This window comes from Prinia subflava, chromosome 7 (assembly GCF_021018805.1).
Source record: "Prinia subflava isolate CZ2003 ecotype Zambia chromosome 7, Cam_Psub_1.2, whole genome shotgun sequence".
Lineage (NCBI taxonomy): Eukaryota > Metazoa > Chordata > Aves > Passeriformes > Cisticolidae > Prinia > Prinia subflava.
The window spans coordinates 16,478,241-16,502,754 of record NC_086253.1 but is presented as its reverse complement, the minus strand read 5'-3'; the positions used below and the strand labels follow the sequence as shown (position 1 = coordinate 16,502,754).

Genomic DNA, 24,514 nt, shown 5'->3' with positions numbered 1-24,514 from the left:
ACTCACATGGGAATGTGTGAAAAGCAAGTCACCGAAGCAGTGCTCACCTAAATACAGCTTTTCCCAAGAGGGTGAGCACCTTCTATTTGCCCAAGTGTTTACAACAAGCTGCACTGCTGAAGTATGGGATCTGCTGCATTTAGTTTAATTATATTTCCTGCTTATTTGTCAAGTCAGGATTGTAAAATGCCATCCTGCAGTGACAAAAAGGGCAGAAACACTAAGCACCATTCAGATGCCAGGGACTCATCCATGAAATTTGGGGTATCAGGCTTTCAGCTGAGCTCTAAAGTGCAGACCTTTAGCTGTGTTGTTTACTGTTGTTTTACTGCCAGTGCTAATAATAAGAAACTAAAAATTTCACTAGTTAGTGGGCATTGCTAAACAAAGAATGGCTCTGATTAAAAGCATTTGCTGGCACCTCGCCTGCTGAGTTGTGGAAGCAGCCAAAGTGTTGATTGTTATTTACTGTGTGAAGCCACACATGCTGGATGTGAGCCAGTTCCTTTATTTCTGCTTGTTTTCCTCTGAAACTGCCATAGAAAGCAGGGGGTGGAAAGAAGCTGTTGTTCATTAGAGTATCCTCTGTGGGAGGCTTAAAATGTGGTGCATCTTTGCTGTGCCATAGGGAAACATTGCATCTCTTCTACAAGTGGCTAAGTAGAAGCAAGTTTTGTGTTTTGCCTGATGAGACAAAGCTTGAAAAGAGATTTTTACATGTATTTCCCCAATGGATGTCAGTGGAGATGCTGTCAAATCAAAACTGCCACAACATTTCTAGAAATGTAGACTCTGAGCTATAAAATGAGTTTACAGCTCCTGTGACAGAAATGAAAATGCAACAACCTGAGATATTCCCCCTGTGAGTCTTTAGCTGAAGTAATCCTACTGTACCTTAAGTCAAAGAGGGAAGATCAAAAGGTAAGTTGTCCCTTTAGACCCAGTAATTAGTGTGCTCTGTTTGGGTCTGCCTTCTTTCTTTTGAGTCTTATAAAGCAGCTCAGTCTTTACACTGGTAACCAAATAGGCAAATTCATCAGAAGATTTAAGAGTAGGGACAAAAGAGTTCCTGGGGTAACTGTCCCTGACTGTCCCTAACCATTTCCCCGACCATCACTCTGTATTTCATCCCATACAGCTTCTATAAAGACTGGAGAAAATATTTTATTTCCCACCATCACTTTTAGCTCTCTAGGCTCCCTCAACTGTACTCAAGGATGCAAGAGTAGAGTATGTTCTTTTGTGTTGTGATCTATAAGGGTTGATTCTGCAATAAATGAAAACAATAGCATTAGTGAGATACTTAGGCTCTCTTGAAGTAAATAAATCTGATCCAAGATATAATTTTGGTTACACATATTTCTTCATTTATCACGTTTTTTGTTACAACATCTTTCTATATAATGGCATGGAAGTTATTCCTAAAAATGCAAATCAAATAATTTTTCACTAAAGAACAGATGCTGTGAAAGTGATTTTTTTTATAGCCCACTCCTGAGAAAACTAACATGAGAAACCAATTAAAAAAAAAAATAGAAATTCAAGCACCAATTCAATTTCAATAGACAGGAGGTTAAAATAATAGCTGTACCTTTTCAGATATAGAAGTGAAAATTGAAGTTAAAAACACCAGTGGTTTTCAATATAATTGAGTTGAACATAGGTTATTTATTAGAGAAAATGAGTGAAAATTCATCCAACTAGAAATAGATAATTATAAATATATAGATATGTATAACATACATTGTTATAAATAGTGGGGACAATATCCCACAGATGAAAAAATATATTAATTCTGGCCTTAAATTTTTCATAAAAACTGATTTCCAGTAGTGTAATAAATAAAAATTAAAAGCCCTCACACCACCTTTTATTTTGAGCTTTTCCAATTTCTATTCTCTGAATATCTTAATGCGTCTTACATACGCTAATATACTGCATAAAATTCTTCTCCTATGAAGTAGGAAAGGCTTTGAGCCTTTTTGGTGGCCAGTGCTCTTGACTGGGCACCCAATGAGCATGTGTTCAAAATTTTCCTTTACCCATCTCTTCTACTTCAGTCTCTGCTCTTCTTGCCTCTGCATGTGTCTCGGCAGCTCCTTCCACAGCCTTTCAGAAGAAAGGTGGGTAAGGCTGGACTTGTTCCATTATAGCATGGGCCTGGGCAGACCCCAAAATGATAGGTTTAAAGATAGGATAAGACAAACTGTCATCCTTTGTGAGTAGTTTGAGACACTGTCCTGCCAATCATCCTCCCAGTGCTTTGACAAAGTGGCTTTTATTGTAGGCAAACAGCAAAAATCAAGGAGAACAGAGTTGGGTGAATAATATAACAGCCTGATCAAAAGAGCCAGTGCAGGTATCTCTTCTGCAGTCACTGCAATTATCTCATTCTGGCACTGGTTTCCTAAAAGCTTCCTCAAAGCTCCCTTTTGATGTGCTGACATGTTTGAGGATGTATCTGTACAAAGACAACAAAATGTTTCTGTCCTTTAGGTAGTTTGAAAAAGAGGTGTTTAAATGCAGGAGCCCAAATACTGACAATGCACCAGTCCAGAAGGCACCAGTTCAAAGAAGCTGATCAGAGAAATTACTGTCAGGAATAGAGAACAAAGACAAGAGGGTTTTCCTTTGAGTTCATAGCTGAAGCAACCCCTTGAAATTTTACCAACACCTAATGGACAAAACTTTGCTTGTATTTCCACCTCTGTGAATTTGTTGCTCTCTTGGGGGCATCTACGGCAGGAAAACAACAGCTCTCTTCCCACAAAATCTTCTGTTATTTATTCTTCTAGAAGTATTTAGAGAAAAGGAAAATTAAAAAGAAAAGGAGGATAAATATAGTTGTCTGTGATTTCTTAAAATCTGTATTAATGAGAGAAAGTCTTTTCAACTGTCTGACTATTCCCAGGTTATTTTTTCCAGCCTTAATTTCTAGTGCTTTGTTCAGCCACATTTAAAATATTTCAAGAGAGAGATTTTTCTCTGAATTAGTTTTCTGAGGCTGCTTCACAGGCTAGTTCATGGCATCTCTTTTAAGCATATCTTTTGAGATATTTTTTATATTCCACTTGTTTTCTCTTTCATGACTTCAAAACCTTTTCTACCCCAGATATCTCATTTTGTTTGCATCATCTGCTTTGAAATCCTGCTAGAGTAAGTTCACTTTTATTAGCTGCTGCAAGATTTTTACCCTGCTTTTGGTGTTCCTTCTGTGTTGGCCAGTAGTGTGATCAGAACTCCAGAAATGCCACCCAGCCCCTTTCACAAAGATAATTTCTGATATGTGTTCTGGGCTTTTATGAAATAAACCAGTATCAAAAGTGAACCCTGTATTCTGAGAGTACTTTCAGGACAAAAAATTAATCACACTCACTCTCAATTCAAAATAAATAGGTGAGAAAATCTATTCCTGATGCATATAGCATGGACAAGTTTGTTTATATTTACTACAGGGAAATTAGCTACAAAATTACAAATTTATTTGGTTTTTAATTTACAATAAATTACAAATTTATTTATTTTCGGCATATAGCTCTAAGGTAGGTCAGAATTTCAGTTTAGCCCTATTGGTATTTGGTAAATACATCTTTAATCCCAAAAGTATTCTCAAGTAAAATGGCTACAATACTGGTGAATGAATGTATTGAATTATAGAAAATTATTAAATGAAATAAATGAAATAATTACATTTCTTAGGGGGAAGTATCTGATCAGATTCAACAGCATGAAAGAGAAAGAGTCTGAAGATGTATTCCTAAAAGACACATGCACATAGAGCATATAAGTACATGAAAAAAGAGAAGATATTTAAATCAAGGGACAGGAACATGAATCTAAAATGAAGCAGTATGAAAACTAAAATAGCAGATGAAACATGGGATGGGAAACTATCCTGCAAACTATAACTAAAATATATTCAAAGTTGCCAAAACTCCAGCTTTATCCATCATTCAAAATTGTTTCTTATGTAGACAAATGTCTGAGCTTTGAGTTTGTTTCTCCTTCATTCTCTTTTCTACATTTTACTATTTCTCCATTTTTGTGTCTTGGTTTGCCTCTTGTCTGAAAGGATGTTGATAGGAAGTAAAGAAGAATCACCTACTGCAGTACTTTTAAAAATACTGAAGGAGAGATATCTTAGACAATATGAGTCTTGCAAATAATTTACAGGGTTTGGAGTGGTTTGTAAGACCATGTGCTGTAGATGTAATTTCCCAGCAGCAAAATTGCAAGCAAGAAAGGCAAAACCATATTTAATATTCTGTCTGTTTGTCAGTTTATATTATTTTCTCTTTAAAAGAGAGAGAAATGGACTCAGTTCAAGTTGAACATTCCCTCCTTTTTATTCTCCAGAAGGAAAATCTAATACATTAATGCAATTTTAAAAGATTGTCAAGGAGAAATTTGCTGTAACAAAATAAATTATACTCAGATCAAGGAAGGAAAGAATATAGCAAACTGTTTAAATAAACCTCACCTTTTTATTTCAAACTATGTAATTATTTTCCTCTCTTTTATAAGAGTTTAATGAAAGGTTAGATAGATTTTTTTTTTTAATTATAGTTGGTAGAGTGGAAGAAGTCAGCAATAGCTTGATATAAAACCTTGGGGCGTACTTAATAATTACAATATTTAATCTCTTTCCCTGAACTGTACAAATCTCCTGATAAACACAATAAAGCCAGATTTATGAGTCAAGAAAAGTACAGTCACGGAGGTAAATCATGTTGGCCACATATATTATTCAAGATCAGAAGGGTTCCCTGTCATGTAGAATCCCAGAGGAAAGATGCCTGCTAAAGAAAGAAAAGTTTGAGCTGATATTTCTGATAAATGTAGTTGGCCAGCATCTCAGATTTTTAATGAATGTCCTTAAGACACCACTCCTACAGATCTTCAAGGATGGAAAAGGTAAAGTGTTACTGGCAATGCTGTGGCAGAGAAGAGAGGAAACTACAGAGGGACAAGCTAGAGAAACTCAAAATGTCATTCCTGGCTCTGCTAATATATAGTTCTCTGAAAGTAGGTTGCCTTTTCAAGCAATGATTCTTTCAGACGGTGAAACCAGAGCTTAAGTGACAGAAAAAAAAAGGACTGCCTTTAAAGAAGGTATGTAGATCATATATTTCTCTAATAACAAAGGCTGCCAGCTTATTTTGAACTGACAAATAATAAATTGTATAGAATTTGGCAGAGTATCCTTAATTATCCTCTAACATCACAACATTTAAATGCAGTCAGGAAATGGGACTCAGACTTCAGAGCTTCAGACTAAGGACTGACAGAGTTGGAGGTGCTGGCATTTTCTGTAAAAAAGGGGAGAGCATCCTTTGCAAAATGAGTATAGTTTGAATGTCTTTGTCAGCCAAGGAAAAGGGAAAAAATAGTTTTACATGTTAATAAGCCACAGAGTTAGATGAACTTAAATGTGCATTTTGTCATTCATTACTTATTTAACTTCTCAGGAAAAAAAAAAGCAACATCTGACCTGTACAAATTCAAAATTACAGGTTTTCTCTTTAATTCCTTCAAAATGTGCCTAGCTCTACTTTTTCTTGTCTGAAAAAAAAATACCTGAAGAACAGAAAATAGCCACTGCTTCTTTTTCTAAAAGGAAATGCAAATTTCAAATTGCTGCATTGTTTTTTCACACATCGGTTTCAAAGAAAAGGCTGTTTATTATTCCTCCTCCAGGTCTCGGGATGACATAGATCATATACCATTATCTGCTTGGAAGAGGAGGTTGTAAAATACTTTTGTTACATTTTCTATATTGAATAACTATATTATTTCAATGAGTATCTGAAGAATTCACTGGTTTTCTTTATTATGCTTTGAAGCCAAGCAAAAATACTGCTCTTTTGCATGGCCTTATACAACTTCAGAAGGCTTCCCAAAGACAAGCAGCGTAGTAGAATCATAACATCATGGAATCATCAAGGTTGAAAAAGATGTCTGAGGTCATCAAGTCCAACCATTAACCCAGCCCTGACAAATCCACAACTAAACCACGTCCCCAAGTGCCACACCTACAGGCTTTTAGATATCTTCAGGGATGGTGAGTCAGCCACTTCCCTGGGCAGCCTGTTCCAATGCTTGATAAGCCTTTCTGTGAAGAAATTTTCCCTAACATCCAATCTGAACCTCCCCTGGGGCAGCTTGAGGCCATTTCCTCTTGTCCTATTGCTTGTAAACCTGCTAGAAACCATAGAGCCAGCTGCCTGTCTGACTACAGTCTTTTTGGAAAGCTGGTAAGAGAGAGAGATGTTTTAGAATGCCCTCATACCCAGAGATGTGCCAGACAGGGAGATGCCTCCCCAGTTATGGATTGCTCCTTACCTAGTGAAGGGTAGAGGTTCATTTCACTGTTCTTCCCATTCCCCAAAGGCTTTGGCTCCTAAGGCAATGTGGCCCAGCAGTCAGAATTAATCTCATTTTACAGAGACCTGAGCTCTGTTTCTGCCTGCACCAGTGACAGCCTCTGTGCCCAGGGACAAATAATTTTGTGTGTGTATCTCTGACACAGCTGTTTGTTTCTGGTTTTCACCAAACAGAATTCTTCCTTGCTGTATGTTTGCATATGCTTAGTTATGATGAAAAGCTGATTTAGCTAAGGATAAGTGACATAAAATCATAATAATCCTACACCTAAAGATCTGACATGCATTTTTCAGACAGTGCATTTGTCTCTCAATTAGAGTTTACACTATTTCTTAGCAGAGGGTGCCAGAACATGAATATCTCAGTGGTACTTATTTGATCTAATTAGAATAGTATTTGTTCTTACAGGAAATGTTGTTATTACACTGGTAAAAGATGTTTCACTATTCTTGATCTCCATTTCAAGCTATTAAGTTTCCTGAGTTTAGGACTAGGAGGACATATGTTTGAGTCCTCAGTCCAAATAGCATGATAATAGTCAAAAATAAATGTATGAACCTTAAAGCTTAATTTGCATTTTCTTTTTTTCCTATGTTTCTAAAAATCCTTTTTTTTTAAAGAGCATAACTGGCTTTTTACCCCCCTTTTTGAGTTAAAGAAGAATTAAGACAAAAAAAGGAATGAAGCACATTGCCCAAAGTCATCTGCTCAGTCTGGTAAAATCAGGACTAGAAACCAGCTCTCTGGTGTTGGATATTTATGCTTAGAAAACTATTGCAGCATTCCTTCTGCTTTTCCCACCTCTTTGCATAAGTTGTTTTTGTAATGTCATAGCTTTAACCATCTTTATTCTCCTCTTCCATTTCCTTTGTAGTCACTCTATTCAGAAACTTGCTACTTATTCTGTGTTGCATATTTCAGTTTATGAAAGAGAAAGAGGCAAAAGGATCTGCAAGGTTTGAATAGGATCTTCAGTGGCAGGGTCCTTTGAATTCACCAGTAGAGCTCTTCCAGTAGAATATGCCTGCATGTTCTGTCAGTAACACCTAGGTGTGTACATTCCTGCCTGATTTCCATTTCCAAGGGCAGGGTGCAGCGGAGGGAGCGAGCGCTGACGGCCCACGGGGGACACCGCGGCAGCTCCGCTCGCTGCAGCACACTCACCTGTGTCACTCAGGTCCCAAATGGCACAGAAGGCATTTTTGTCTCTTGGGAAATCTTTAGGAAGATACTCCAGTGTGATAGCGTGCATTAATAGTTGGTTGAAGGTGCAAAGTCACCCATTTTAGACTGTCAGTCACACACGTTGTGGATGGCCTCATGAACACGAGAGCTGAGTGGACCAGATTGGATGGTATTCATTCCTTGTCATTTGCTTTTTTCCAGGAATGCCCCAGTGGTGTTGTCAATGAAGAAACCTTCAAAGAGATTTACTCTCAGTTCTTTCCACAGGGAGGTAAGTACTTGGCAGATATAATTAGTGCTGCAGTATGTCTGTGAGTTCCTAAGTCTGGCAGAAGAGCCTCTTGTTCAAATTAATCAGATTGTTGCCTCAAGCTCTGTCTGAACTCATGGGGTACTTCCCTGATTGTTGGACACATTTTTAAGTTTATATTTCTGCATGACATGCAATGATATCTGCATAAAGTCAGTCTTCTGTTGTAAAGATACTACCCGTGCTTGGGTACCACTGAAAAACAAGTTTCTCTGAGTAGGTTATTTTTCTTTAAGCTTTCTAAAAATTGTCGCCCATTCTCTTCTTTTCAAAAAAAGCCTTTCACAGTAGGAGGACTGTAGGAGGCACTGCAGGTACCCTCTCATATCAGTAGCAGAACTCCCCTTTAATTCTATGGTGTTTCTCTTCTTAAATGCTAACCTTGATTTCAATTAATTGATTTCCAGGAGTTTTGTTATTTTTTATTTCCATTATCTTTCAGTGCAATGAAGGTAACAGAAAAATGTGTAACAGTTCTTTTTTTTACCACGAACCTCAGATTTTCTTCAATTTGAATATTTTTCCTCTCATTTCTTCCCCTCACATTTCCTATTCAGTTGCCCTCTTCATATTCTCCTACAACCCTTCAATCCCACTTCTCAGTTTTTCCCTGAGCTCTTGAGATTTGTGTACTTCTCTGGGACTGCTCAGAAATCTTTCTTTTCATTTTTCATTTTAAAACTCACGTTAATTGGTAGGAACAAAATATGTCCCCATTAGTTTTACTTTGAATAAAGACCTAGAAGGTAAAGAGCAGCATTCAGTGCAGATTCCCATCTCTGAAATCATTAAGAATTAGGCCCACTCAATAGAAAGGAACAAAAGGCTAGAAGGGTTGACCTGCCTACTTTCTCTTAGTAAACTTTTAGACTAAGCTAACAATTACAATTTGAAATATTATATTTTGTAGTTACCCTTGGGTAGTGAAAATAATTCTATGTGATTTACTACACCTTTACTATACTTATTAAAAAAAAAAATCATATTTCCTGTTGTTACACCCAGAATTTTTTTATGGGCAAAGAGAATGCACACTTGTCCTAAAAGTGAAGTCAAAAGATATTGTGAGAGTAAATGTAATCTTAAAAGACTAATCTTTATTAGTCCAAATCTAGTTGTTACAGAGAAGAAAAACTATTAACATAATTAAAATGGATATATCAAGGAGTGTCTAATTTCTACCCCTATTCCTGGTGTTAATACTGATCCTTCTGCTCCTCCTCTGGCATTTAGGGCAGTGGCATCCTTTGGAGGAGGAGGTGAGAACTGCAGTGGAATGTCTAGTTAAGAAACCAGTCTGAGTTCTAAAATCTTTGAATGTCTTTTCAAAATAATGTGTCCAGCTGAGGCCTTTAAATTTAAGTATTAAAGAGGAAGAAAGAATCTTGAAAGTTTTCCCCAAATTAAAACACAGATCTGTGCCTCAATTGTCTGTGTGATGAAAAATCAGGCACAACATGATGTATCATTTTGACAATTCATATCTGAGCAACAGAATTATGTCTATAAGATTTTAATCCAGCAAGTCACTTTCTCAAGAAACTTCCAAGAGTGTCCAGGACAAGGTACAGGAGGATTACAAATAGGACAAGGTGCCACAAGAGTAACAAAGGAAACGAAATGACACTGGATTGCAGAAAAAGCAATATATTTTAATATATTAAGCAGGTCATGGATAAGATTCCAAACACTGAATAATTATTGCACTCCACCACTCCTGAACAAAATAAATCATGCTTCTAATTTGATAAGTCATATTCTTACATGTGTAATGATTATAATTTTTTGCCTCTGACATTTAAAATGCTTTGATGGTGTTTTTCAAGGGAATTCTGATTTAACAGCTGTTCCTATCTCAACCTGTTAAAATAGAAAATTAGCCTACTAGTTATGGTATCAGATCTTTGGAAAGAAATAGTATTTAATTTAAAAAGTTAAGATTTTGTCTAAAATGAATGATGTTCAAGATTTAGGGGGGGAAGGGGGAAATTAGACTAAATAGCTCTAATTAAAAGACTATCGTGCCTCATCCTGCTGTTGTTTTGAAGGCAAAATTTCAGCCCAGAACTGATTGAGAAAATAACTGAAAAAGGCCTTTGATTTTTTTTTCAGAGGGATTACCAGAAAAAAGTATTTTTCAGCTATGGACTTTTTTTTTCATATACTATCATACAAAAAAGAGTAGTATATTGTATCATGTATGGGCAACAAAATTAAAATACCTTTGTGTTTTCTGTATATCTACAGAAAATAACCAGGAATATTTCAGATGTTTTTAAGAAATGGGTGCCAAGAGAATAGGAAGGCATTTAAAATTCCTTTTACAGTAGTTATACCTCTATAACATGTATTTTCCCTGAAGATGATTTGCATAGTATATTCTGTTGCACAACATGAGTCTCAGCAGATTATAGAAAATATGACTATTAAAATGCTAAATATAAACTGTAGTCAACAAATTTACATTTTTCAGCTAAAATGTGTGAATGTATCTGCCATGCTGTGCTTAACCAATTACAGTAGTTACTGGATACGAGGAGGAATGAATGACTCTCTCAAATAGTGGTGGTGGGGATTTAATTCTCTGAAAATGTGTCAGTAGATGGGTTTTAAAATTGCAGTTTTTTCTTGTTTTGATTATTTCACATCACATAAAATAAACATATGGAAGTAAGACTAGAGAATTTTCTTACAAATATCAGGTTTGAATCTGTGAAGCACAAAGCTCTGAGTTTTTTGCTATGTTTGTTTCCTCAGAGTCAAGGTGGCATTTCAGCTGAGTGTCCCAAGACTATTGCTCAGTTTAATACCAAACAGTATTTTGGCCTGCGAAAAATAAAGCTTTGCAGGATTGATATAAAAGGTAAAATGGTTTAGTGCCAAGAAATCAGAAAATGACATTTCATCATTGATCAGGTTTTTCCATGAGAGGGAAAAGTTTGTTCTGCAAAGGGGACACTGATTTCATAACACCTTGCCCTTTATTAATAATTTGTGAGGTTAATGTTAATTAGCCTAAAATTAATGTAAACATATGAAGTGGGAAGGGAAAAAGTGAGTATTAAAAGTAAACAAACCCTCATCCTTCATTAATTTGCATGATTTTGAGGGAGGGAAAAACACTGAGGACTTCCCTTAGCCCCAGCAGCTTCTGCCTCACATCCACAGGGCAGTCTCTGGGTAAGTGCTCTCTCCCTCTCCCCCTGGAGCAGGCTGTGCCTTTCAGAAGGCATCCTGTGGAAATAGAAAGATGGATCTTTACACAAGCTACAGTCTTGACAGATTTATATTCATGCTGTCTCGTGTTTCTGAAATGAGTCAATATGCACTGGGGAGGAGGTTTGGAAAGTATGCAAATAGTGAAGGGATCATTTGTTTAAGGTCATCTTTCAGAGTCTTATTGACCATTTAGTGAGCCACAGCCAATTTTTCCAAGCCCTAATGCCACGATCATGGGAATTCAGCAGCAGCTTTAAGAATCTGCTCCTCAGGAGAGGATTTTCTCTCACCTGTGGTGAGCATGGAACCTGATAGCAGCAGCAGCTTTCTGACAGGGTCAGTTCAACCTGGCAGCAGGTCTGTGTCCAGAGCAAAACCAGCACGGGGGATGCGGTGAGGGCGGTGTCTGCTTCCCTCTTTAGCGGGAACAAATGGACACGTTCTTCCTTGTGAGCACAGGAGAGAGCACTGTCACAGCCAGTGTTCCTGGGAAAACTGGTTGTTTCAGAGAACAGCAATATGTCATCTTTGCTATTTGCTCAGGTATCACTGATTAGCAAACACAAGAATAAAAATGAATAGAGATATTCTAGAACAGAATTTTTCATTTCTGGCAGTGTTGCTATCCACATTCATGAACTTATAACTTATCCCTCCTCTCCTGCCAAAAAGCAAGTTTAAATTTCATTTAAAGTCTAGTCTTACTATGAAATGTTGGCATCAAAATATATCTTGGTATCAGATAGTTTTAATAGACTTAAATTTTATTAAATAAGATGTGCTTACTGTGATTTTTTTTTTCTACTTTAAATTTTAGATTCCACAACATATGCACATTTTCTGTTTAATGCATTTGACACTGATCACAATGGATCTGTAAGTTTTGAGGTAAGTGATACCATTGATTATTTCTATAAAATGGAATACTTTGCCATTCCTTGTAATGAAGTCCAGTGTGGTGGCTGGCTCACATTTGGGAAAATTTAGCTTATGTGGCTCAAGTTTCAAGTTTTTCCAATGTAATAACAAAAGTCATCACTTTACATTTTTATATTCTGTAATGGTAACTCAGACTGTGCTACTACATAATATTTTTAAAAATCTGTCAATTTAAAAGGTAACACAATTTATACACAAGTTACCTAAAATACTTCATCTCTGCCTTTGCAAGATGAGGTCTCTGAACTACAACAAATGTTATGGGGATGACTCAGCCAAAATTGGATTTTTCATACTTAGTTTCCAGAAGGTTCTAGATAAAGGCTTTAAAGCAAATGTTTTTAAAAGCACAAGAACTGGAAATTCATTCTTCCTCCATTTAACTGCCTAATTTTTTTCCCGGTTCTGCCTTTCCCTAGTAAGGCTGATGTCATCCACAAAATATAATATGGAAAAAAGGGACCTTACTGCTATACTGTAGATGAGAACAGGCTGTACAAAATACTGCAAAGGAGATAATATTTTAAGCTATAGAATTAAAGAAAAAGTCATTTGCAAAAGGATATGTTTCTTTTTTCATGTTTTCTTTGGTTTTGATTATAATGAACTAATTATTTCTTCACAACTTTTGATTGGATTGTGATAAATACACCCACTTCAAATTTATTGAAATGTCCTGGTTATGCTTTTATGATTTATTTTAGTGAATGATGTTGTGAGGTCATACAGATTTTTTTTAATTAAATAAATGAATTGATGTAATAGGAAGAAGACTTGCCAATCAGGTGCACTGTGATCAGAAATCTATACCCTAAACTAAGACTATAATCTGATAATTTTTTTAATCATTATTGCATTTATTTAAAAAAACCCATGAAGCCTGTCTACCTTTTTCCAGGCAGATGAAGTTAGTGGAATCTATTTGAAACTAGGAGCAGGAATGGAGGATTAATTCATGTCTTCTGTACATAGCCTAAATATGCAAGGATTCTTCTAGTCAAATCACAGAATCATTGAATGGTTTGGATTGCAAAGGATCTTAAAGATTACCCAGTTCCAAACCCCTTGCCATGGATAGGGACATCTCCCAGTAGAACAAATTTCTTCATCCAACCTTGCCCTGAGCACTTTCAGGGATGGGGCATCCCCAGCTTCTCTGGGCAACCTGTGCCAGTGCCTCACCACCCTCCCAGTAAAGAATTTCTTTTGTATATCTAACCTAAACTTCCCCTCTTTCAGTTAAGCAACAGCAGGCACATTGAGAAAAATTATTTTTAGAATGAGTAGTTGAGAAGTATTACTGCAGTTGTCATTAAAAAGAATGGGAACGAAAAAAGCTTTTGTACCTTTTCTGGTCAATTTGTTGACATCTGAATTTCAGACAGAAAGTCTTAAGAAATGCCCTTGATTTGGAGCCCTTTGGTTATCTCCGAGTGCAGGTTTGTGCATGAAAAAAGGCTGTTGAATAAAATAAATAAGGAAAATAAAAGCAGAGGTGCTGAACTTTTTTTCAGTATCAAGGCAGCAATGAGTGATCCAGACTTTCATATTATTTTCACTAATTTTGAATCCAGCATAACTCTACTGCTATCAAAAGACTATTGCTTCTGTGTCCTTGTAGCAACATTATACTTACAAACTGTATGATAGCTATTCTAAAAGCATCCTTTTCAAGTTAAAATGTATGAAGTTTTTTTTCTAATCACATGAAAATAGCTGCAAAATGTGAAAGAAATATTGTGAAATGTGCAAAATACAGTCATCTCATTTTTGTCCTGCTCCCTTTAATCCTAGGTGCAGCTATGCCATTTTCTTTCTATTCCAGTCTTTACTAGTTTTCTAATTTCCATTATAAAACAACAAAAGTAAACAACTCAAAAGGTAGAGAGGGATTTATTTAAAAGTTTGGAGAAAAAAATAATAATCATTCTTTCCAAAGTACTTTGTATATCGAAGTGTAGGAGTAAATACAATTTAATATAATTACCTGTGATGAAAACACTCTGGCTATCTTCTGTGTAAAAAAAGATTATCAAAATCAGAAATGGCAGCAAAATTCTTTTGTTGATAAGAATGGCTTTTTTTGTGTGTGTGTTGGACTTGGAATTTCCCATGAAGCAGTGGCAGCTGGAGTTGCAGGTAAAAAGAGAGAATTTCCTTTAGCTTTTTGCTCTTTTTTCCTCAAATTTTCCACCATTAACAATGAAATGTTAGATCTGAGCACAGCTTAAATGCACACCTCAATTGACATTTCTTGGTGAGATTGTTTGGTGAGATTGCTGTGTCCTTAAGAGTTTTGTCATCCCTAAACCTACGTGCTCTTTGGTACGAGCCAGCATCTCTAAGTGAAGGATTTATGTAGCATAAAAACCAAAGTTATAAAATTAGGAGCTTGAATTTATCTCTCCTTATCCCATGACTGTATTAATTTTGAGACTAGTTTATTTCATTAGTTTTGTGAACTAGTTTTGCTTTAATATGACAGAGTTTCTGAAGACCCAGTGACCCAGCTATTTGAGGGCTCTTTGGGCATGTTAGTGAAATTCTTTTTTCCATTAGACAGAGATAGATATAAAAGCAAAGTTTTCATTTGCTGCATGTATATTGTCACTGAGTAAAAATGAAGATCTGGCCTCAAAGCTATTTACACAGTTAGAAAAATGGAGCTTATTCACTTCAGTTATAATATTGTCAAAGGTAAAGCTCATTGCACACACATGCAGATATCCAAATCAGTATCCTTCATTTGTTGTAGATGCAGATTAAGGTTATTCTAAATGTGACCTTGCTGAAAGTCATTCAGTGCTGTGCCCAAACACAATGGAGATGTTTAAAAATTTCTGTCATATTTAATCAAAACCAAACTTATACTGGTTAATAAATTAGCAAGCATGCTAACTCTCTTCCACAGAGACCTTTGTTTTACATACACCAGGGCTCCACCACTTCTGTGACATCACTTCATTCCTTTTCAAAATCCCAAAAATTAAATTTAAAAATCGACTAAGGTTCCTGCCTACCTATTTCTGGCCTTGAAAAAACATAAAGGAACACATGACCAGGTGGAATAGTTTTAAGCTTTCCTATGGATTTGAGACAGCACACTAATTAGTGTGTTAATTAATTTATTAATGAACTAATTATCCCTAAAGATTTACTGAGAGATAAAGCAATCAGAAAGTCATCAACAACCTTGCTAGGAGATAATTAATCACTGCTGAAAAAAACCCCACAAATACAAGCTCATCCTAGATGACAACCAGACCTTCTCTATGCAGAACAGAAATATCAGCAGGCTCTGAGTACACAGAGGCTCTGGTGCAGGTGCAGTGATGCTGCATTTTGCAACCCTTCAGAGAGACACCTCCCTTTTGTGAAGAATCAAAATTAGGCACTGAAGGAGGTCTTAACACGTATTAGCATGCTCTGCAGGAAACTGGCAAGTTACAAGCAGGAAGCTGAGGAAAGCAGTAAAGGCAAGTATCAAGGCAGAGACTTTTGTTTCTAACTTCACTGTCACAGACTGAAGAAAGACCCAAGCTAGAGTTGTGCCTCAGCCCAGACTTCCTGTTTTAGGCTCCTTTGCCACCCTAGATCAGATGCACCTCTCCCCATCAGGCTCAGCTGAGCAGGACCATCCCTCCCAGTGGGCAGGGACAGCATCCTCAGAGGATGTATGTATGAGTGTGCTGAAATCTCCTTAAAAAAGAAACAGGCTCTAGAAATAGAATTCCTCTCTCCCTAGAAGTAAGATGTCTAAACCAGGATGGAAAACAACATCTGGGTGCTCTAATACTGCAATGGGGACTCGTATTCATGCTCTTTGCTAAATGGTGTGCTGGATCTGTGCATCACTGAGTTGTTGGTGACATGCATAAAGATGGGCAGCTGCTCCCTGAGTTTAAGCTGCTTCCCTCTGCCCTGCTGTTTTACTGTGGCTTTCTGCACTGGATTATTTGTTCAACAGCTAGAATGGCTGCACTGCCCCTGACACACACATTGCCTTCCACCATGCAGAGCATTTTCAAGACTATAGCCCAAAACACCCTGTGGATTTGGCCTATATCCATTGAATCAGATGCTTAATTTCTGTATGTTCTGTGTTCTTCAGTTGCCTGAAAGTAAGTACATAGAAAAGACATCCCATCCTAGCTGGTCCTTATCCAGCTCATCACAACTTTTTACCATAAATCCTTTCTGTTGTTCCCGAGATGACTTCTGCACAACACTCAGACAAAGGCAATGCACCTGAACTATGTGTGATCCCAAAACATGTTGATGCAGTATGGAAGGAGATGACTCACTGCTGCAAGGTTTAGAGCATATACCTGGAAGGTTTTTGAGTTGTCTCTGCTTTTTAAGAACACCCAACCCTATGAAAAACAACGTAAAGTCAAGGGGTTTATTTTTAAAATTGATAATAGAAAGGTAGCCGTGGAAATGGGGGTAGAAATGATTCCAGGAAGCCAGCTAACACAAGTGGTGCATCACAGAAAGGAACAAAGAGAACCAAACAAAGGAAGGAAAATGGATGTATTTTAGATAAAATAAATTCAAAAAATGTCGCTGTGATAAAACGAAAATAAGTTCACAATTCTTACATATAATCTAAGAAAACAATGCAACTGGGGACCTTCCCAAAAGACTTAGGGAGAAGCTACATCAAGAATGTAAAATTGTCAGATAAGATTTGAAGACATGGTACTGAATTAAAAAGGTTAATTGCTAATGCTGTAATGTGATCAAATCTGTTAGGAATTTCTTGAACATTTTAATGTTTAATAGTATATTGTTAAAGAACTGTTTGGAGATTTAACCCTGTGACCCTCAATTAGTCATTGAGATGTAGACAAGATGAGCAAAACTTTTTCAAGACTCATGTATCCATTTACCCAAGGGGCACATACACCAATAAGACAGAAATTTGTGTCAGAATAAGAAAACCCAGCGCATGCCAATTGAATTGTTAAAAAGACTGAAGCTGTCAGAAGAGCTGTCCTGTGCCTGCTAGACCACCTGAGTTTATGATATCTGTGTATACTTCAGTGCATCAGGTATATTTATTGGACTTTGTGGTACACCAGACCTTTTAAATTTGAGTCTAACCTCAGTGTAGTCTTTCCATTGTTCCTGTGTTAGGCAGAATGCAAAACCTTGCTGGTGCAAATAAGAAAGATTTTGGCTTTTATTGTCTCTACTTTAATGTTACTTTAGAACTTCCTGTATGTCATTGCCACCAGTGTAGAAAGGCACATTTAAATATACACACTTGCCATATTCTGCTCAACCTAGTATGAAGACAATTTCACATATTTATGGGTTCATATGCTTATCAAATAAAAAGAGGTGGAGGAGATGGCTAGGGAAAAAAGCTATTGTTTACAAAATATTAACATGCTAAGAAATACCGAAGAGATGTGATGGGAGATATTTTCTACAATCTGGAAGATTCTCACTAAATGTAAATTAGGTTTGTGCTGTCAAAAGAGTATTTATTATGAAACAAAAATGTATAATCAAAAGCTATATGTAAATAATCTCAAGAGCCTCCTGATTTATTTCTGTGGAATAGCTCTGCAGCAATAGAGCATTGGTGTGTCACAAAAACATTAAGATGGTACATGGACATGTAATATATTTATTATTCCCTATCATACTTCCAATAAAAGTAATAGGAATTGAGGTGTGCAGTATCATACCTGAAGTTTGAAATATTGACTGCAGCAGGTTGATCTAAGAGATCTGGGAACCACATATTCCACTTTAACAAGGTACAGATTTAACAAGAATTTAATGTTCCTTAGTACAGAGTTCTCCCCAAACTGGTCTCCCGTGCTTAGATTAATCTAACTACCACTTAAGCTTTTCTTGGACCATTAAACCATGGGGATGGCTTTTTCCTGGTATTTACTTAAGCAGGAGCTGCTTACACACAACCACTAATGAAAAATTATGGTTTACTTTATAGAAAATCGCTCAATTTACTTATTGATTAAGAGTGTAGCAAATGGTGCCTAGACTGTTAATCCAGCAATCATCAGCACTCACAGTGAAGCAAAAAAAATTTGAAACCACACATTTTTTCATACTTCTGACAAATGCATTATTCTGGATTTCTCAGTGTTTGAGAAAAACTGTGCATTTCCAAACTGACCAAGACCTTTTGTCTATTTAGGATTTTGTTATGGGTCTCTCAATTTTACTCCGAGGGACAGTACAGGAGAAACTGAACTGGGCTTTCAATTTGTATGATATAAATAAGGATGGATATATAACTAAAGAGGTAAGGTCTACTTCTTACTGTAGTCACTGAAAGTAAAGCTTGTTAGCTAAGTCCTGCATTCAGAGAATGGTTTCGTTGTCAAATTGAACTGTGTTAACAAGTTATGAGATATTATGAAGTTAGACATGCCAAAATTAAAGTAATTGTCTCATTTTAAAGGCATATATGAACATTGAAAAGGGAAAATCTTTACAGAAATTGTAAAAGTTCAGAATTCTTCAGAAATTATGTTTCTGAACATAGTAGGTGCAGAAATAGTTGGCTTCAACTTATGCCCATGTATTTGGCCATATGGTCCCTAGAAGAAATTGGTAGGATATTTGGACAAAAATGAAATAATTATGTGGGCAATTATTTTAATTTATTTTATAAATCCACTTCTAATAATTTTTACTTGAAACAGAATTTATAAAGAAAGATTCCTACATCTTTTAGTCTGCAAGGATTCAAACAGATACTTAAAAAATGGGACTAAATGAGTGCTTTCATCAAAATATATGGAGAGTTTTTTTAAGTGGGATTTATGCAAATATAAAAATTACACTTATAAGTTTACACTTTTAGAAAACACTTCAAGATCATTGTAAAAGAGTAACCCATAGAATAACTTCTTAGCATACTACAGATGGCTTGTTTTTATAATTATTAAAAATTTCACAAGCCACTGAATAAAATCCAGAGATTTTGTTATAAAAGGAGAACTCTGCATAAGTATAGGCATGTGCATGGGTGTTTTTATTATCTTTAGGGAAAGTAAGTTGGAAGAACCTGATGTGCTTTGGCTATTTACTCCCTGTTACAGAACTTCTTTTCCTTTTTATTTTTATTCATAAGACATTGGTAGATTCTTCCCACAATCCGTGAACTTGCACATATTATAAATCATTCAAAATTGAAATCATACATCTATGAAAGCTGAAACCAGATGCTAGAATTTCTAGGAATTAAGTAGTTCCTTCTTGTGAAGCTGTTGGGGGGAGGTGGGAAGGCGAATTCCAAGATTTTATTCTAAAATGCAAATCCTAAAAAATATTTATGTTTTGAGTAAAAGCAGTGTCTGCACAATGCACATTATATTGCAGAAACATAATATTTTTCCTCTTCAGGAAATGCTTGATATCATGAAAGCAATATACGACATGATGGGAAAATGCACCTACCCTGTTCTCAAAGAAGATGCACCTAGGCAACATGTGGAAACATTCTTCCAGGTAGGCTGGGTAACATGGAAGCAAAAAAGACTGCTCTCTGAGCAGGTAGAGAAAGATTTCCATTGTTATAAAATAGCCTTCCAATTCTGTGATCCTTTCTAGTCTATGGTTCCATCCCAAGTTTCCCAGATCTACTCATTACACCCTGTTTTTTCAACAACAAGCTCTTTAAGCATAGTCCACTAACTGTGACTTTTGGACTGGTTGTTCCTAGGCTGACATATAACTGAAATGAATAATGAAAAGAACTTGTTTTACACAGGAATTTGGGTAGAGAAACATACTGTAGTGGGTTGACCCGGTCTGGATGCCAGGCACTCACTAAAGCCTCTCTCTCACTTCCCCCCTCAACTGAACAGAGGAGGGAAAATCTGTCAGAGGGTTGAGGAGGGTCTCATTGCTGATGGGCTCAGCCTTGGCCAGCAGCAGGTCCTGGAGCTCTGGAGCTGGCTGGCATTGGCTCTGCTGCACACAGGGGAAGCTTCTGCCAGCTTCTCACTGTAGACCTCCTGCTGCCGAAGCTTGGCCACACAAACCCAATTCCCATAGTGTTTTGTTTTTGGTTTTTGTTTTTTTAATACAGAAAATGGACAAGAACAAAGATGGAGTAGTTACCATAGACGAATTCATTGAGAGCTGCCAGAAAGTAAGTATTCAGTGTTAAATAGTGAATGTGTATTTGTTGGATATTTCTGTCATAGCTCTTTACAGATTTCTGGAGTACCAATGAGGATGATCTTAATACCAGAGACAGCATTCTCCCAAGTTAGAGTACCTCTTACACAGAAACACTGTACAGTGCAAATAGATTTGTGGCCTAAATCTGCAGAAGAGCTCTTATATACTGTCATTGCTTATGAGACAACTGTGCCAATATCCTTTCTTTCTTTAATAGTATGTTGTTTGTACTTGGTAGAAAAAAGTTTCTTCACATTCAGCTAAATATTTATTTCTATCTTCTGCCCATGCTGGGGCACACAGTTTTGTCACAACTGGCTTTTAATCATAGCAATAATAATATTGGCTGAAAATTTGTCATCCATGGGTGTTTCTCAGTGAGGTGTGATGTGCTTATAAGCAGTAAAGCTTTAAATAAAGAGAGTGCAAGGAGTTTGCAAGGTTTAGCATGCCAAGAGTTAACACCAGACAAGTTTTCTCAAGGCAGGGGTGTGAACTGATTGTGATTATCAGCCACAAGCCTTAGCTACCCAAGTGGCTGTAAATTTCTTTCAACTGCTGGAAGCAGCTCCTGGCCCTAGAGCCAGGATGGAGAACTTCTGAAGCAGGAGTTACAGACTGTTCTCACTCCTCTGCTCTTCAGAAACCAGCTTGTTCTCAGACCAGTAGATGATATGAGGAAAGATAAGTTTCATTTTCATAAATTAAAGGAAATCCTGTTAATTTTGCAGTTAAAAATTGCAAGAAAAAGAAACAGAGTATAAAATAAGAATGACTAACCTTTGGCATGGTAAGAGGTTCATAGAATCATAGAATATGCTCAGTTGGAGGTCACCAACCAGGATCATCCAATTCCTGGCTCTACACAGGACACAACTCATCATGTTTTAAATATTACTACAAGTCTGTATTTTCTTGTGAAGACACTTCTCATTTGACTTGCTAAGGGAGTGGCATTGGAAGTCTTCTGTAAAGAAACAGCCATCCTCAGAAATATGGATTTGATTTTAGAAAACTAACAGTTTCATTCATGATGATACATATATAATAAAATTGGTAGGATGTGCCAAAAAAATTTGCTGATTCAGAGCAAGTTGCTTGCTTGCACATTTTCTGAGCTTAGTTGCTAATGTATATACAAAAATATTTATACTAATTATATGACAAGTAACTTAAATCAAATTGTTAACCTTACATCAGTGACATTCACTAGTTTATTGATTGCTTCAAAGCAGTGCAGTGAGGAAAAAGATTGTTTATTTTAACTTTCAGTAATTTAATATAGTAGCTGTGCTATACAAAACGTTTAAGCATTAGCCTAAATAGTGTATTTTTGAAACTACATACCGTTACTTCCATAAGTTATTTTATGTACAAAATAGCACATAGATCATTCCTTACAGTAGCATCACTTCAGATGACATAATCACAGATAAAAAAACCCCACTGTGCATGTCGCATAACATAAATTAAGCTAATTACTCAGACTTGTCATTTTCTACAAAGCAAATCACCCACTAGACTAATAGTGACTAATTTAAGTGGAAATTGATACTGAACACGTGTTACTGGATGATTAATGTGAGAAATCTCACATACTTATCAGTAGTGGAGAATAATATTGAGATAACCTTTTTAAGAAGTGGGTTTTTGATGTACATCTTTCATGAAACATCCAAAAATAATCTATGATTCAGTCTTTTTATTCATTATAAATTAAGATGGTGATATTACCTCTGAAGAAAGTACTAAAGAGAGGGATCATTACAGTGGAGACCAGGAAATGCTAAATGAGCATGTAATACTCTTGTATTGTATATACATATTGTTTATGTATACATATTCTACACATATTGTACGAGCAACTGTTGATCCAGAAATGCCAACAAATATGGGCTGCAAGTAACTCTTTCTTCTAGACACTGAAAGGTAAAGCTTACAAAGAAAAACATTTTTTTTGCTGACTGCCATGGTGAGAGTTACCTACTATAAAATCTGGAGCACAGTGATGCATTGGTATAATAAAGAACTCAAAAGATGAATATTTTGTTAAAAAATTATCTAGTGCAAAGCAATCAGAAAGCAGAAGTAGCACTTAGAAGCAGTCACCATCTTTCAGTGTGAACACACAGAAAATCTGAATCGAGGAGCTGAAGAGCATTGTGGTGATATTTGTCAAACTAACTGATTTTGGCTCATGCAAAGGTGCACACTTCAGTCTGTTTTTCTTAGTCATCCCTAAATGTGCAGCAGAAGCCCTAGGATTGCAAAAAGGATCTTGTGTACTGTGCACAGGACTAGCAATTATATGATTCACACTTGATACAACTTGATACAACTATTCCATGAGTATTTATTGTCTAGGTGTATTCTGTTATCCTGAATATAAACTGATAACCTCAGAAATGTTACAGATCTAATTTTCTTATAATGCTATTGTATTCCTCACAGAGCAGTTTTGGTTTCATTAATATATAGAAAAGCTTATTTAAGCATGGATCATTAACAACATTTTTCTGCTAACCATTTCTCCAAAGAAGTTGAAAAGAAAGTTACAAGTAACTAAAATGTTCTATCACATTTCAGTATAGGTATCCACCAACTACATTTGTAATGGTGTGTGATTTCTGGTTTTGTGTTGTTTTTTTTTACAGGATGAGAATATAATGCGATCCATGCAGCTCTTCGAAAATGTGATTTAATGAAGACATTAGGTCTACAAATAATGGACAAATATGAGCTATTCTGCAACATTATCTAAAAAATGGATTTCCCCCTTTATCATAAATAAAATTACTCAGCTTTAAACTGAGACATGTATTATGCAAGTAAATTTTTTATTATAAACTCTTCCCAACAAAAAACCCTTTCTAAATTATACAATCTAGCACTTCCACAGTGGCTACTTAGTTAATAGGACTGTACTAAAAAAACAGGTTCTTACCACAAACTCAGACAAAATACAACTGACATTATGCACCTTTATTATCATTCAAACCCCCTATCTATTAAAATAGATACAATCACAAGGAGATTAAATAAATATTCTTAGTTTTGTTACTCATTTGTATTGGACTAAGCTCCAGTGTTGAAATGTATTTCTTAAATCTCTAAGTTCAAATTTATACAGAGGCTTTACAATTTATTTTCTTCTTGTATTTCTATGGTGTAGTCCTCCTTTTTGAATAATACTTTGAGTTAAAATACTCTAGTCAATGTGCAAAGCACACCTTGCTACAATTGCCTTCTGACTTTGACTTGTTTTTCTCTTCAGAAAACCCCCAAAAAACCCAAACATAACAGATAACTTGAGAGCGAAAGCTGTTATAGAAAAAAAAAATACTTATGGATATTCTTATTCCCTAAAAAATATGAGTAAGCTTCTCTAAATCTCACCTAATAAATCAGCACTTAATTTATCAGGACATGAATATCAGGAGTCCTACATACTGTATTTTTAATTCTTGGATGTGTCTGCAAAGTTCTTTGCTTAAAATTAAGGATCTTCTGATTTTTCACAAAGAAACCTTATCTGGATCCTAACACTGCTTTCCCAAGTATGTGTCTTTCTGCCTTTAATAAAGAAAAAGGCATGACCTTTTGAAACTGCCATCTCACTTTAGTGCTGAGAATGAACATCACTACATAGTAACATCTACTAATAATGACTGCTAGAGGCTAACATCCATTTCATCTTTTTCTAATACCTTTAACTATGAGACAGAACCAGGAAAACAATGAAAACTTTAGCTGTATATTATCTATACGTGATAAATGCTTTACATTTTTTAAGATCATTTCTTCATTAAGATTGGAGCTACTTAATTCTGAACCTAGAAATATTCTTCTAAAAAAGTATGCATATAAAAATATAACACTGCCCCTCCATCCATGTAATTTTTAAGATATATTGTCCACAGAGTCTACGCAAATACTTCAAAATAGGTGAAATGCTATCAGAGATAGGCCAACCTTCATTGCGACATTGCTGCAGAAAGTGTGAAAGGGGATTAATGAAGTAGAAAGAAGGTTACAAGAATTCTTTTGTAAAAATAAATCAGGTATCTATTCTGGTGTAGAGATGGGATGTTAGAGGCATGTTGAAGGCTGCTCTGCTATCACCAGTGTAGGATAAGAGTAGTACAATACATGTACACCTGAAATCTGCTGTAGCGTGTTTGTGTAAACTAAATGTGCACATTTTGTAAAAAAAAAATAAAGTAAACATGAAGAAAAAAAGGACCATGATCAATTTTTTGAGTTGATAGATACCTGCTGGCAAAAATGCTTATGGAAGAATTTTTT

General features: G+C 36.0%; 1 protein-coding gene and 1 long non-coding RNA gene across 10 annotated transcripts in view; one reads left to right on the top strand and one right to left on the bottom strand.

Annotated features, from left to right (window-relative positions):
• Window positions 1-24,484, top strand: part of KCNIP4 (potassium voltage-gated channel interacting protein 4) — a 385,096-nt gene extending 360,612 nt beyond the window's left edge. For 2 of the 9 annotated variants that reach the window (XM_063401702.1, XM_063401703.1), the window contains exons 3-8: window positions 7,771-7,840; window positions 11,916-11,986; window positions 18,213-18,320; window positions 19,427-19,531; window positions 20,115-20,177; window positions 22,864-24,427. In XM_063401702.1, the coding sequence (XP_063257772.1) occupies window positions 7,771-7,840; window positions 11,916-11,986; window positions 18,213-18,320; window positions 19,427-19,531; window positions 20,115-20,177; window positions 22,864-22,911 (465 nt within the window). In that variant the 3' untranslated portion in view covers window positions 22,912-24,427. Of the gene's footprint in view, window positions 1-7,770; window positions 7,841-11,915; window positions 11,987-18,212; window positions 18,321-19,426; window positions 19,532-20,114; window positions 20,178-22,863 lie in introns of all 9 variants that reach the window. The other 7 variants (XM_063401705.1, XM_063401701.1, XM_063401706.1 and 4 more) reach the window with 6 other exon arrangements.
• On the bottom strand, window positions 9,518-22,852 carry LOC134552765 (uncharacterized). Its single transcript, XR_010080939.1, has 3 exons — window positions 20,990-22,852; window positions 13,384-13,495; window positions 9,518-11,113 (listed from the first exon to the last, which is right to left on the bottom strand). It is a non-coding gene; the product is annotated as an uncharacterized LOC134552765 (long non-coding RNA).
• Window positions 24,485-24,514: the final 30 nt, after the last annotated feature.